The 14,949-nt window shown below is 46.2% G+C and overlaps 1 protein-coding gene across 1 annotated transcript; it reads right to left on the reverse strand.

Moving 5' to 3' along the window:
• Nucleotides 1-2,220: 2,220 nt before the first annotated feature.
• LOC128095527 (olfactory receptor 1019-like) lies at nt 2,221-14,055 on the reverse strand. The gene has a single exon (XM_052714584.1). It carries the CDS (start codon nt 13,860-13,862, stop codon nt 12,876-12,878), a length of 987 nt encoding a protein of 328 aa, XP_052570544.1. The 5' UTR covers nt 13,863-14,055; the 3' UTR covers nt 2,221-12,875.
• Between the last annotated feature and the right edge of the window lie 894 nt (nt 14,056-14,949).

Consider the following 14,949-nt stretch of genomic DNA (forward strand, 5'->3'; position numbering starts at 1 on the left):
CAAATTCTCCAGACCAGTTGCCTAAAAGATAGCTAGACAATTCTTTAGATGAATTTGCTGCATATGTGAAATTGTGATATTGTATGCTAGTAACACACAGGCCAGCATATTTCCATTGACACCCCAATTGGGCGAGCTGCCAAAGCACGTCCATCTCTTCTTAGACCAGATCGATGCGTTGATTTATGATCATCAGGCCTCCTTTTAGCTGAGCATTTATACCCTTTTGGAGATCCAGGGCTTGGGCCACATTGGCAGAAAGATTATTCAAAGTTTGTGCTGTTTGCACTGTATGACTCATAGCTATGGTGGCTGTGGCTGCCCCTTCAGCCACGAGGGAAATAGCGGTAATGATAGCGGCAGTAATACCAAAGTCTCTCTTATTCCTGAACAAGGTCATAGCATGCAGGGCATCAACAGGTACAGGCACCCAGCGAGGCAGCCGAACAATCATGGCAAATTTATATGATGTACTATTCTAACATTGAGCATAAAAGCAGGTAGCATTATTGCAATGATGAGGCATCTCTACTCACTATGAACATAAAAGGGGAATATACACACACTGGAGTAGGCTGATGTGAAATATTGTATAAAGGCTCAGCTCCTTCCTCAGAGCAGCCTGGATTAGTTGCTTTAATGCCGGTCACCCCGGGACTCGATGTGACTGTCTTAGGAGACACTTTTGTGCCCCAACTGCCCCAGCGCTTGGACTGACTCCATTTAAATTGACTAACTCCATGCATACCACCTCCAAGCATAGCCATGGGCTCCAAATTCATGCAGCTCCCATTAACGCCACATAAAAGCCAATTATCAAATGGATTAGAGACATAGGATTGAAAGGGGTTTTGATCACTAAAATTGGACCCGGCAAAGGAGCTATTAAAGGCAGTACTGATCCCAGGGGAGAAGGTGAAATGCTTTCCGGCATCAGCCCAGACTATGGTATGAGATTGACACCCTGTCCAAGGCCACATCTCTCCCCAATTCATACCCCAGCAATAAGGGGCCCATTTTGGTTGTCTGGGGGGCATATCATTCTTCATTTTTGCAGGCCACCATCCTGACACCCATGTGGCATTTGCGGTAATGCAAGGCCCAGAGGTACTTTCAGGCAAATCGAACCATCCTGCAGTTTGATTATAAAGCGGGATGCACTGGGCCTGTTGGGAAATATTTTCAATTATGTGAAAGCAAAGTGTTCCTTCTAGGTGGAACGATCTATTCTCCTCTATGGGGGCAATTTCAGAATCTAAAGGGAAATAAGCTACATCTATACTTTTATTACTACTAAATAGCCGAGGAAACAACTTAGCATTATGACGAACTGGCATCGGCCTCGGGAACATGGACAAGAGTCCCCATCTTTGTTCCATCATCCCTGGTTGCACCGCCATTATGAGGAGCCGAAGACTCGCCGCCATGGCCATCATTTTCTTCCTCATACTGGACTCTTCTTGTAAGGCATTCTGGCACCCACACCGGATCCTGTCGATCCTGAGGGAAAACACAAACAGAGCCTCGTGCCCATGTCAGCACGGGATCAGGCCCATGCCAGAGCCCTGTCAAAACATCCTTCCATTTTACCATTCCCCTAGTGGGGTCATGAGGCTCCTGATGTCTATCCGCTGCAGAGTGACTCTGAGCATCCAAAGTTAAAAAATTGATGGTAAATAGAGCCAAGGAAAGTCTCTCTTTCGGGGTACGGCCGTGGCCTATTCCCCCTTTTTGTTTTTGTAGACATTCCTTTAATGTGCGATGAGCACGTTCCACGATGCCTTGGCCCTGGGGATTGTAGGGCAGGCCATGAACAAACTGGACCTCCATCTGAGCGCAGAAAGAGGCAAACTTTTGTCCCGTATAGGCCAGCCCATTATCAGTTTTGAGTTGTCGAGGCTTACCCCATGCTGCCCAGGCTTCCAGGCAATGCACAATGACATTATGTGCCTTTTCTCCTGCCAGTGGCGTGGCATGCATGACACCTGAACAGGTGTCCACAGAAACATGGACATATTTGGTCTGTCCAAAATCAGAGATATGTGTCACATCCATCTGCCATACTCTAAGGGGAAGTAATCCTCGGGGATTCACACCAACACTGGGTGGATGCTGATGAATTACGCAATGAGGGCAGTCTAGAACTACTTGTCGAACATCAGCTCGAAAGAGATTGAATTTTTGTTGTAGGGTCTTGGCATTAACATGAAAATGTGATGAAAGTCCCTAGCTCTGTCCAAAGCAGAGCTTAAGAATACCCATTCTTTGCGAGTCCACTGATCCACAATATCATTGCCTTTACAAAGGGGCCCTGACAGGCCAGTATGGGCTCTAATATGGAAGTGAAGTGTTCTTTGCCAAATCAACTGCTGTAATTGTTGAAATAAAGAGCAAACAGGGCTAGAACTTTGAATAGGTCCAGCTGCTTCTAATACCTTAAGAGCATTAACAACATAAGCAGAATCAGATATTAAATTAAAAGGAAAAGGGCAGGCTCGAAAGACCTCAATCACAATCTTTAGTTCGGTAATTTGAGGAGCCTCAGGCTGAAATTGATGTTGTACAGGCTCTTGGCCAGCTATCATATAAACTCCACACCCCGTTTTTGACCCGTCAGTAAATATATTAGGAACTCCAGGTACGGGCTTGGGTGCGGTAACTTTTGGAAACAGCACAGGATGTTCTTTATAAAAGGTCATTAGGGGATGTTTGGGATAATGATTATCTATAGGACCACTAAAAGAGCAGCGAAGAATAGCCCAATCATCTATGGTGGCAGTTAAAACCTGGATCTGATGACTAGTGTAGGGTACTATATCTCTAGCCCCCTGTTCTTATACGGGGTTATGACAGCCTTACATTCTTTTGTACATTGCTCATAAATAAGTTGCTTAATCAGGGGCATGGCTGTGTCAGGATCCCCACAAATTCTGCCTGCAGCCTCAACCATGTGAGCTACAAAATCTGAAAAAGGCTCTGTAGGGCCCTGTAAGATCTTAGTAAGATTGCCACTGACTTCACCTTTGTTTGGGAGTGACTTCCAGGCTTTAATACCGATCTTATTAATCTGTTCATAAACCTGTACTGGGTAACCAGTCTGCTGATTGGCGAATCTCCCCTGGCCCAGGAGCATATCCAAGCCCCAAGCCGGCTGCCCTCTGGCTTGTTTAGCCGCAGCCTCTTCATTGGCAAACTCAATCAAAAATGCCTTCCAATCGAGATATTGCCTGGGACTTAGGCAAGCCCGAGCCAACCCACCCCAGTTGCTAGGGGTCATGCAGTGCCTGCTCAATGCTTCAACTTGGGCCAAGGTAAAAGAAGCGGTGGTGCCGTAGGTCCTAACAGATTCTGCTAAAGACTTGATGACCTTAAAGTCAAGAGGTTCCTTATATTGATTCCCCTGTGAGTCTTGGAACACTGGATAAGCCAATAAAAGCTCTGTTCTCACTGTTCTCCAAACTCCCGGACTAAAAGTATGACCAGACCCTCCACTTCCTCCATCCGTGTACGGAGGAGGGGCCGATGGCTGGGCTTGACAATTCCCATGCATACAGCACTCTTCTCTCTCAACCTTATCGGGGCGCTTTTTCTCCTTCGTTTTCTCTTTTCTGCTTAAGTCCACATTCTCCATCTGCCCTGGCCAGCGGGGTGTCAACGGGGGCGACCCACCTGTGGGAGAGAATGAGAGGGATGGGAGACATGAGAGAAGACAGCAAGACAGTGTGTTCTGATCAAGCTGCAAAGTTTATTCTCCTCAGCAAGGCTTATATAGCATGAGAGGGGGCAGGAAGGAAGGAAGGGGTGCACGACGTGCCGTACTTGCAGGTGAAGGGGGAGGTGCAGGTGAAGGGCTACATGCAAGTCGTGCAAGTCGTGAGGCTGCTAGGTGGTAAGGTCACTGGTCAGGGCCCATTGTTCTGTTGCTATGCTACCTGACCTGCCTGACCTGTTCTTTATCTTTGGGGGCATCTGGTTTAGGGTAGGGGCTTGTTCTCTGGCCTAGCTAGTACTTTTCCATGGTCCATGTTTGGACTCTGACATCCATCATTTCTATTACAGAAGTCATCTCCTCGTCCGAATCGGACATCTCCAGTCCTTCAAGCTCGGAGAGGTCTGGGTACAATGGAATTGGGGCGCCCTTCCGTCCCTTACTTTTCCCTTCCCTACTTGCTCTTTCACTATTTGCCTTTTCCGATCTCTCTTCCTGCAAACTCTCTAAAGCTGTATGTCCATTTTCTATGGCTTCATTGCATTGCTGGTCCTCTAGGTACCCGCGAACCAGCTTCCATACAGGCCTGACACCAGCTTTGAGTGTTCCTTGCTCGAAGGCGAAGTCTAAGTCCCTGCCAAGTTTCTCTCAGGATGGGATGGTGAGGCTGCCCAAAACTGCAAACCAGGGAGATACAACGTCACACTCCTCTAGGAATCTCTCTAAAGTACTTTTCTTAACCTTTAAGTTCTTTGATCTGAGCAGCTCATTAAGAGCCGAAAAAATTGGGTGCGAAGAAGAGGGCCCATAATTAGTTCTAAGATTTATCTACCTTTTGGTTCGCTCATCCGCGACCTATTTACTTTCGGTTCACTGCACCGCAAACTTTCTTCGCTCTCTCTGTCTACAGAGAAGAACAATATCCCTGCTTTCGTCACGGATCCCCACCTCACCTGGGGACTTACCAGTGCACTGCCCTGACTGCAAAGAGTTCTGAGCCTTCAAGAGACAGGGGAGGTAAAGGTTCCCCGTACGGGCTACCACTTGTCGCGTCTGCCTCGACCAGCAAGGAAGACGCAACACCAGGCTCTTCTCCAAGCAGTTTATTCAGGAACCTTGAGACAATCTTCTGACCCTGGGGAGAGCCAACCCACAACCTAAATAGCCTCTGGGTAGCCTACCCCAGTCTGCCACATGGGTACTGCGGATAGGTCCAGGTACACGGAAGCAAGCCAGATCCTAGCCTTAGCCAAATAAGGAGTTGTTTATCACAGAGAGCACTCACCGTCGGGAGGGTGGAAGGAGGAAGCCAGCGCCATCTTTGAGGTGCGGTTGCACGCAGCTCTCTACACTCATCCAGAGGAAAGGGCTGGAAAAGGGAGACTTTTGTGGCTCCTTTTGTGGGAAGATAGGAGAGCACAGGAAGGTATGCTTAAAACTGCCTGATTGCAGCTCTGAGGATGGGGGGTTGTGGCCAGATGAAGAGGGCTAGCTGTAGCCTTAAGACCATAGCTGGGGGTGCCTCCACTTCCAAGAGTACCAGAGGGGTGCCAGACACTCATTGGTCACTTCCTCAGACCCAGGGAAACATTTATATCAACCAAAAGGTGAACTCACCTAATTGCCATTGTTGGATCAAATGCAGAGCAATCAGTGAGCTAGAAGTCTGGTCTGTTGCAGATGGACTGGAGATAACAGATAGAGTTGTAGTATGGCTCAGACCACAAGGGGAGAGCACAGGCACCAAGTGAGTCTATCCCAGGTTTCGGCACCAACAACATAAGTAAATTTGTTACAATTATGTGGGTTTGGTCCCAGATTTCAGCACCAATATGTGAGTTTTGCAGCTCTGGTAAGAGGTATTCTGACACTTGGGAATCAGGTGGTGGCTGGAGCTGCAATGAGACAGCAGCCCTGGAGGGTGAGGTTTCCACTTAGAACAGCTGACAGCTGGAGGGCAAGATATCCTGGATACTGCAAGCTGCTTAGGACAGCTCAGATGGCTAGAGGGTGAGGTATCCATGATACTGCCAGCCACTTAGGACAGCTCTGACAGCTGGCGAGCAAAGTATCCTGGATGTCACAAGCCACTTAGGACAGCTCTGCCCTGGAGTGAAAGTTTTTCTGACTGCTTGGGAGAGTCAGGCCTGGAACTGCTTCAGCAGGGAAGGGTATCCTGTTTGGGAAAGTCAGGCCTGGAGCTGCCAGGACAGCTCTTCAGGGAACTGTATCCTGACTGTTCAGGAGAGTCACATTATACCTGGTGTGATGGGGGATGGTCTCCCCACAGAATATTGTAATTCTGCCCCTCTCCTGGAGAGCTGCTACAGCTGAGCTTTGCTCAGCCCCTACTTAAGGGGGCTTCCTATCAGAGCTCTGCTTCTCTGGCCTAGGATGTTGCTTCCTTTGCTTCACTCTGCAAAAGGAGAAACCCCTGTAGAAATGTAGCCATCTTCTCGGCTCCAGAGCAAAGTGTTACTTTTTCAGCTCTCCCTTGTTCTGTCCACTGAGGGATGTCCCAGCAAGGATCTTCTGTTCAGCTTCTCCTTGCAATGTCTGCTATGGGATGTCTCAGCAAGGATCTTCTGTAAAGTTTCTCTTTGCACTGTCCACTATGGGACATCACAGCAAGGATCTTCTGTTTTTCAGTGAGTGAAGATCGTCATACCCGAAACTCTTTTGGGAAGGAAGGGTCAAGGAGAGTAGCTGCCTCTACTATAGTGAAGAGAGCAGTCCACAACTGATCAAGCAGTGAAGTTCATGTAGGATGTCTTGGGGATAGCCAAACAGTGATTGGTTAGTTTTTTTTTTTCCCCTGCCCAGGGATTGGTCAGTTTTGTGGGCTAGGGGAAGAGATATCCCTGATTTCAGAGCCAAACTGTTTCTTTCTGCCCTGATCTGAGCCATCTTTTCCTATTTCTGGACTCCAGGGTCAGAATGGGTTTCATTAGCCAGCTCCTTTTCCCTACACTACCTCTTGAAGAAGTCAATCGGATGCCATGATTTCAGTGTAATTATAGTCACATCCACACCTGTGTCTGCCAGACCCTCTAGAACAATGTCATTAATTCAAGGGCTAAGCCTTGGTCTTTGTCCATTTATGGAAATCTGCCAAAATATTCATTTTATTGTGTTTGGAATTGTTGATTCATCTGTCAGAGCTGTTCTGTCATCCAGTGTAGTATTGTTCTTTACATTAGACACTGGCTTGTTTAATTGTCCTGGAGAGGAATTTCCTTCACAGTGGTGGAAAAGTTTAGACCATGTTTAGAGAGCCTGCAAGAAGGCTCCCTGAGGCATTTCCAACTGGTAAAGTGTGACTTTGTATATCTTTTGTTCATCGGCCCTCATTGGTCCAATGTCAGCCTGTGCCACATCTTTTACATATTCCCATTTGGGTTATTTCTAGGAGTATTGCTTCTAGGATCACCCCGTGTACAGTTTTTACTTATATGACCTGGCATACCACAATTAAAACATTTGGTACCTCAAGACCTCCTTCCACCTCTGGAAATTGCCTCTTCTATCATTACCTCTCCTCTTTACCATAGTTAAGAGACTCAGCACAGTCAATATATTGAATCCATTCTTCCAAAGGTGCCCACCTGACCTTTAATGGTGTAAGTATTCTTTTGCATTCTGCATTAGTATTGCTAAATGCCAATTACTCAGTTAATACTTGTCTTAGTTCTTTGTCTGACAATACCTTTTTTATAGCTGTGGTCATCATTCATAAAAAATCAGTAAAAATCTCTTGTGGGCCTTAGAAATTTTTTGTGTATAGCTCAGTTGGGTTTTTGGTTCTAGAATTCTTCCCAAGCACTTAGAGCTGCTGTACAGTATAGGGATCTTGTATGGTCATCAAAAGTAGCTTGTACATTTTTATCAGCAAAACATCCCTCACCAAGAATTTGATCTTGGGAGATCTCAAAACCTCTGATCTTACCCTGCTTCCAGCTTCCTCTCTCAACTAGCTTTTCCATTGTAACTGCTGGCTATTTTCTAGAACAGCTGAGATTAATCGATTCCATTCATCTGGTATGATTCTATTTGTGGAAGGCCACATACTTAACATCTGTCTTACATATGTTGAGTAAATGCTATATGTGACTACCACTTCCTTTATGGTTTTTAAATCTCTCATAGGAGTGGGTTGCAACATAAATTCCAAATATGGCTTAGGAAGTCTATCATCTACTGGCTTCTCACAGATGATGACAAAATAAGCTATAGTATAAGAGCCATCTGGAGATGTTATGACTTGTATGGTCTTCTGCCTATTAGGTCCTTTGTCATCTTTACTGAGAGTTTCTTCCACAGGTTGCAACTGAGCACCTAGGGTAACTTGCAGTGATTGAACCTGTAAGTTTTGCAGCTCTGTGGGTTTGGTCCCAGGTTACAGCACCAAAATGTAAGTAACTGTGTTGCCACTCTAGGGGAAAGGTATCGTGACCATTTGAGGAGTCAGGTGACACCTTGAGCTGCTAGGACAGGTCTGAGAGCTGGAGCTGCAATGACACAGCTCAGCCCTTGAGGTATCCCAGATACCTTGAGTTTCTAGGACAGCTCTGATGGCTGGAGCTACAATAAGACAGCCCAGACCTGGAGGGTGAGATTTCCCGGATACCTCGAGCTGCTAGGACAGCTCAGCCCTGGAGGTATCTCAGATACCTTGAGCTGCTAAGACAGCTTCGATGGCTGGAGCTGCAGTGAGACAGCTCACCCCTGGAAGGGAAGATATTCTGACTGCTTGAGAGAGTCAGGCCTGGAGTTTCTAGGACAGCTCAGCAGGGAAGGGTATCCTGACTTATTGGGAGTCAGGCTATACCTGGTGTGGTGGGGGATAGTCTCCCCACAGGATATAGAAATCCTGCTCCTGGGGCTGGAGAGATGGCTCAGCGGTTAAGAGCACTGGTTGTTCTTACAGAGGTCCTGAGTTCAATTCCCAGCAACCACATGGTGGCTCACAACCATCCGTAATGAGATCTGGTGCCCTCTTCTGGCCTGCAAGCATGCATGTAGGCAGAACACTGTATTCATAATAAATAAATAAATCTTTAAAAAAAAAAAAAAAGAAAAGAAAAGAAATCCTGCTCCTGTCCCAGAGAGCCACTACAGCTGAGCTTTGCTCAGCCCCCACTTAAGGGGACTTCCTGGCAGAGCTCTGCTTCTTCTCCAGCCTAAGATGTTGCTTCTTTTGCTTCACTCTGCAATAGGGGAAACTCCTTCAGAAATGTAGCAGTCTTCTCCAGTTTTGGAGAAAAGTGTTACTTTTTCAGCTCCCCTTGCTCACTTCACTATGGGATGTCTCAGCAAGTTTCTTCTGTTCAGCTCCACCTTGCTCAGTCCACTGTGGGACATTTTAGCAATCTTCATCTCTGTGCTGGTGAATGAAGATCTTCACACCCAAAACTCTTGAGAAAGAGATTTATTTGGGAAAGAGAAGTCCAGGAGAGTGGCTGCCTCTTCCACATGGAGAGAACAGCCCACAACTGACCAGACATGGCAGTTTATATAGGATATCTTGGGTACGGAGTCAGCTAGCAATTGGTTAGTTTTTTCTGCTCTGGAGCTGGTCAGTTTTGTGGGCTAGGGGCAGAGCTGGACCTGATTTCAGAGCCAAACTGTTTTTTGTTCACTAGACTTTCTTGGCTTTTTTTTTTGTTTCGTTGGCTCTGAGTCTAGGGACCAAGAGTGTTTCTTTGGTACTGGTTTCAGAGTCAGGGCATGTTTACTTGGTTCTAGGTTTAGGGATAAATTGTTTCTTTCTCTAGCTCAGGTCAGTCTTGTCTTAACATACGTGTCAGCCAGCAATTTACTTTTGTTTCAATTTGCAAATTTGTGGTGGACACAGTCTGGGGCTCCCCCATGGGGCCTTCCAGGTCCACAAAAGTCCTTGCCCCCATCCAGAGTTGCCCCACCCCAGGGCCTATGAATTGTGATACATGCCTTTGTCTAGGGCCTATCCCTGACTTAGTGACTTTTTGCTTTGTGGTCTCAGGTGCCCCCAGTCCTCCAAGTTCACCTCCAACTCGCTCCAGTTACACTATTTCCTGAACCCCTGGCCTTGAGTCTGGAGTCCCCCAGGTTCTCACTGGGTCCTCCAAGAGTAATCATGGAGTTCAGAAGGGCCAGAGAAAGACCACAGACTCAATACAGATTATAATTACCCCATTTTATTCATTCTGCCTGCAGGGCACTGATCTCTAAGCCAAATCAGAAACATTATGCTCCCAAGCAGATGAGGGAAAGGTCTTTAAAGACAAACACATTACTCCACTTCTGCAGAATTTAGTTATGTGAAGAACTGCCCCACTCCCTTAGCTACATAAGGAACTGCCCCTCTCCCCCCATCTATATGAGGAACTGCCCCTCTCCCCCAGCTATGTGAGGAACTGCCTCTCTCCCCCCAGCTGTGTGAGGAACTGCCCTTCTCCCCCCATCTATATGAGGAACTGCCCCTCTCCCCCTATCTATATGAGGAACTGCCCCTCTTGCCCCAGCTATATGAGGAACTGCCCCTCTCCCCCCAGCTGTGTGAGGAACTGCCCCCACTCCCCCACCCACAGTGATAAGCATGTTTCCAGAAGCCAGAGCAACTAGTTAATCATTTCACCACAGTTAACACAGTTTTGAGGAGAGAGGCAAGAGGCCAGAGTTTTCAGGAATTTACGTCAGAAGCCAATGCCTACTAAAGTGGGTGCCAGGTACAGAATGGAATTTCCTTAGCTATCACATATGCAGTAGCATTTATTATTTTCCACTCAGTTTTACACATTGCAGAACTTCTGTCATAACTCTGTGTCCTTCTCTAGTGCCTCTTTAACAGGTGCATGTCAGACCCAGAACCTTACATGTGAGGCTACTCTGCTCTTGTTTAGATATTTGATGTGGGGTTTTTATAATTCTAAGTGATCCTGCAATGACCATTTTGGTGTTTAGATCCTCCTCCAATTTAGGATTGCTTTCTTAAGGGAAATTTTGGCAAAAGGAAATTGCTGGCATCTGAAGGTATGTAACTGTTATAAGGTTGTTGATATGTCCAGGCTGCTTTTGAGAACATGGGTTGTTCTGACCCATGGCTGGTGGCATGTAGGGACATGTCTTCACACCTGGTGTTTGGCATTCTGTGACTTAATGTGGAATCTAATTGTAGTAATTGGATTGCGAAGGACGATAAACATGTTCTTGGAAGCTCATTGCACATGGTTTTCTCTTCACTGCTTTTCAGTCATTTCTTTTTAATATCTTCCTTTTCTCAACTGCTCTCTTTGTAGGCTTATTTTGTCCCCACATGTTTCCTCAGTTTGTTTGAGACTTTTCTTTGAATATATTTTTTTCCAGCAATTCATTATATAAACCAGTCATTTGATTTTCTTTCCCAAGCCTACAGAATCTTACCCGCTGTAAGCATTAGAGTGCTTTATTGTAGAGGTTTTGTTTATTTAATTACATACTAGCCACTCTTGAGTTGACCTGGTTGATGTGTGTGTGAAAAGGTCTGTCTTCCTTAAGGAGCCCTCACTGAATCAGGATTTAGCAAATGACGGATAAGGTCATATTGCATAGTGCAGGACCCAGCTCTGGCCAATGGGCTCTTTGTTTATTTGTTTTTTCCTTAATTTGTCTTACATCGGCATTCTTTGTAATTTTTGTATATTTGAGTCTTCAATCATTGTGCTGTAAATGTATATGTGATTTTTCTGCTTTTAAGAAGATATGATGACTATGATTGTTAATCCACATTAAAATCTAATTGTAAAGCCTTTTGGTTTGCTGCAATGAGTTTATAAATGAGACAATAAAAAGTTAACATTTAAAAAAATTTATTACATTATGTGTGTGCATAAATGTATCTGCACATATATGTATAGTGTCTCTCTGTGTTGTTTATGTGTGTGAAGGCACACATATGAAGGTCAGAAGAACATGTTCAGGGCTCAGTTCTCTCCTTCCTCCATGTGAGTCCTGGATTTTGAACTTGAGTTGTCAGAGTTGGCAGCCAACATTTTTAACCAGTGAGCCATCTTGTCTGGTTGAATATTAACATTGTTACATTTAATCTTAGCACTAGGAGTATGACCTTAGCCTTTTATATAGTCCAGCTTTTGTATCAGTTAGTAGTTGTATATTTTTTATCTTATATGATCACTCATTTTTCTTAGTTATTTCTCTGTGTTTGTAGGTATGTATTTTTTTAAAAAGATTTTTGCATACACATGTGTTTCTGTGTGAACTGAATGTGTGTGTGTTCCTGTACTTGAGTGCAGTACCTGTAGAGGCCAGAAGAGGGCATCAGATCCCCTAGAACTAGAGTTATGGCTGTTGTGAGCGGCATCATTGAGGTTCTGGAACTCAAACTCTGGTCCTTTGGAAGAGCAGCAAATGATCTTCATTGCTGAACCATTCCTCCAGCCCTAGCATGTGGGTCTTATGGAGTAAACGCTTCTTTACATTCCTCACTTTTAAAATCCCAAACAACTCAGAAACAGGGTACTTTGGCATTGCCAGGGAATCCAGATATTTAAATGCTTCGTGGGAGCCTCCCTCAGTAGGCCCCACTGCATGATTCAAGCCAGCCAAACCCATTTTACAAAATCAGTGAGCTAGTGATTTTTGAATAGTTATAAATATCTAGTACATCCTTTTCCTAGGAAGAGGCACAGAAATGCCTGCTCACTCAGGTCAGAGCAGTGACAAGCCAAAGCAGTGATTTTCATCCAAGTCTGGCTTGGCGACCAGTGAGTTTATTAGAGTGAGTCACAGCAGTGTGGTTGTGGTATTAGTGGGGGACTGTAAATGCTTCACCTCAGCATGGGTAGTGTCTCAGGAAAGCTGTGCTCCTGGAGGCTCCTGCACAGAATGCTGGCAGCTACCTCAAGTTTACCATTTGTTTACCCTCTGGGAGGGGCTTGGTGAGTCTTCTCAGTTTCTTGTGAGTCTCATGAGCCTCTCCAGTCTTCCCCATTCTTCATCCAGACTACATATTTTAGTTTGGAGGAAATACAACACTGGAAAGTGGACAGCCAAGGAAATAAAACAGCCAATGAACACATGGGCTAATAAATACAGTTTCCCTCACCCACACACACCCACAAAAGTAACACAAATGGCCAATAACTATTTTAAAGAGTAGCGTCGGCCTTTCTGATAGTCTCCAGCATGGCTAGAGGGGAAATTCGATGCAGGTGGATTTCTGGGCCTTCTCGTGTCTAAATGCCAGGTTCCAAGATGGCACCTGTGGATAAAGCTTCCGCAGAGCAGCTTTCATGTCCTTGTTCCTCAGGCTGTAGATAAGTGGATTCAGAGTGGGCGTGAGGATCGAGTAGAATACCGCCGCCATGCGCCCTTGCAGAGGGGAGTAGTGGGCTGTGGGCTGCATGTAGGTGGAACTTCCGGTGCCATAAAACAGGAGCACTGTGGCCAGATGGGAGGAACACGTGGAGAAGGCCTTCCAGCGGCCAGCTGAAGAACGAATTTGAACCACTGTGTATACAATGAGAACATAAGACAGGCAGGTGAGGACAAAGCAGGTCATGATAATGCAGCCACTTACTGCAAAGCCCGCAGCCTCGTGGCCCTCGGTGTCACCACAGGCTAGATGCATGAGTGGGGGAATATCACAGAAGAAGTGGTCGATCATGTTGGGGCCACAGAAGGGTAAGGAAAAGGTGTTGACAGTGTGGAAGGTAGAAAAGAGGAGCCCACTGACCCAGGCCACCACTACCAGGGACACACAGGTCTGAGAATTCATGGTTGCCCCATATGTCAGGGGCCGATAAATGGCTAGACAACGGTCAAAAGCCATGGAGGTGATGAGAAAACATTCTAGAGAGCCAAAGCAGACAAAAGCAAAGAGTTGGGATGCACAGGCCGGGAGGGAAATCTCTTTGGTGTCTGCCATGGTAGCCACCAGGGCCCTGGGCAGAGTGGTGGATGTAGAGCAGAGGTCCACCAGGGAGAGGTGTTTGACGAAGAAGTACATGGGTGTGTGCAGGCGGGGGTTGAGAGTCACAGCTATCACGATAGAGACATTCCCCAGGACCGCAGCCAGGTATATGAGAAGGAAGGCGGCCGTGCTCAGCAGCTGTAATGCAGGGACAGTGGCGAAGCCCTGGAGAATGAACACAGACACGGCCGAGAGATTGGCCATGGCGTGCCTCTGGAAAATCGGAACAAGGAGGGTGCATGAAGAAAACAGGCAACCATAGCAAGGACCTGCGGAAAGGAAGAAAAAGAGGTGAGATGTTTATGGTTATAGCTTTGGTCAGAGACACTTCTTACTGCAGTGGATAGTGCTTAATGCAGAGATGTATTACCCTTGAAAGCACTAACAATACATGGCTGTGAGTGTATCTTTATCAACTCTTCTCCCGGGCCTGGGGAATATCATGGGAAAGGGGACAGAAAGAATGTAAGAGCCCAGATGGTGGAGAACGGGTGCTCTGAAATGCTGTCATCTGGCCATGCCGTGGCCACCCTGCTGCAAACCTACCCCAGCTGTGGTTACCTACACAAGCCAGGTGTAATTTTAGCATGGGTGGGAGGGGCTTATGGGGTCCCACCTCTGCCTGAGGGATTAATGGTGGTTAATGGTGGCGAGTCACTTTTCTTTGAGGTGTGGTGACTGGTAAGTTCGCCACGCCCCTGTGGATGGCCCCAAAGCTGTGTACATATGGGCAACACTAATAGGACTCTGAGTTAAAATTGACAGTTACAAACGAAGGACATGACCTTACGAGGAAGAGGTGAGGGGGGTTCTGGGAGAGGGTGGAAGGGGAAATTAGGGGTTGGTATGATCAAGATACATTGTATACATGGGTGAAATTTTAAAAGAATATATAAAAATCTTTTTGTTTTTGCTTTCTATTTTTTGAGACAGGGTTTCTCTGTGGAATCCTGGCTGTCCTGGAACTTGCTCTGTAGTCCCGGCTGGCCTCAGATGCAGAGATCCGCCTGTCTCTGCTTCCTGAGTGCTGGGATTAAAGGCGTGCGCCACCACTGCCTGGCCTAAAAACCCATTTTTTAAAAGGATGAGTTGCCTCCGGAGAGAATGTCCATGTTTCTTCATTAAAACCCAAATGTGTTTCTTATCTTCCATTGAAATCCCAAAGATCCTTCCAGAGAAGAGACACCACACATGTAAGAGACTCTAGCTGGGTAGAACGCATTAGGAAATGGTGGAGACTGGGAAAATGAGGATTCTGCCCAAATGAGGCTTGCCAGTTTCAGGTCTCTAT

This window comes from Peromyscus californicus, unplaced genomic scaffold (genome assembly GCF_007827085.1).
Source record: "Peromyscus californicus insignis strain IS unplaced genomic scaffold, ASM782708v3 Scaffold_4__1_contigs__length_199733344, whole genome shotgun sequence".
Lineage (NCBI taxonomy): Eukaryota > Metazoa > Chordata > Mammalia > Rodentia > Cricetidae > Peromyscus > Peromyscus californicus.

Excerpts from the sequence above, each read along its gene's own strand:
- LOC128095527 (XM_052714584.1), bottom strand. The coding sequence starts at position 13,862 with ATGGCCAATCTCTCGGCCGTGTCTGTGTTCATTCTCCAGGGCTTCGCC.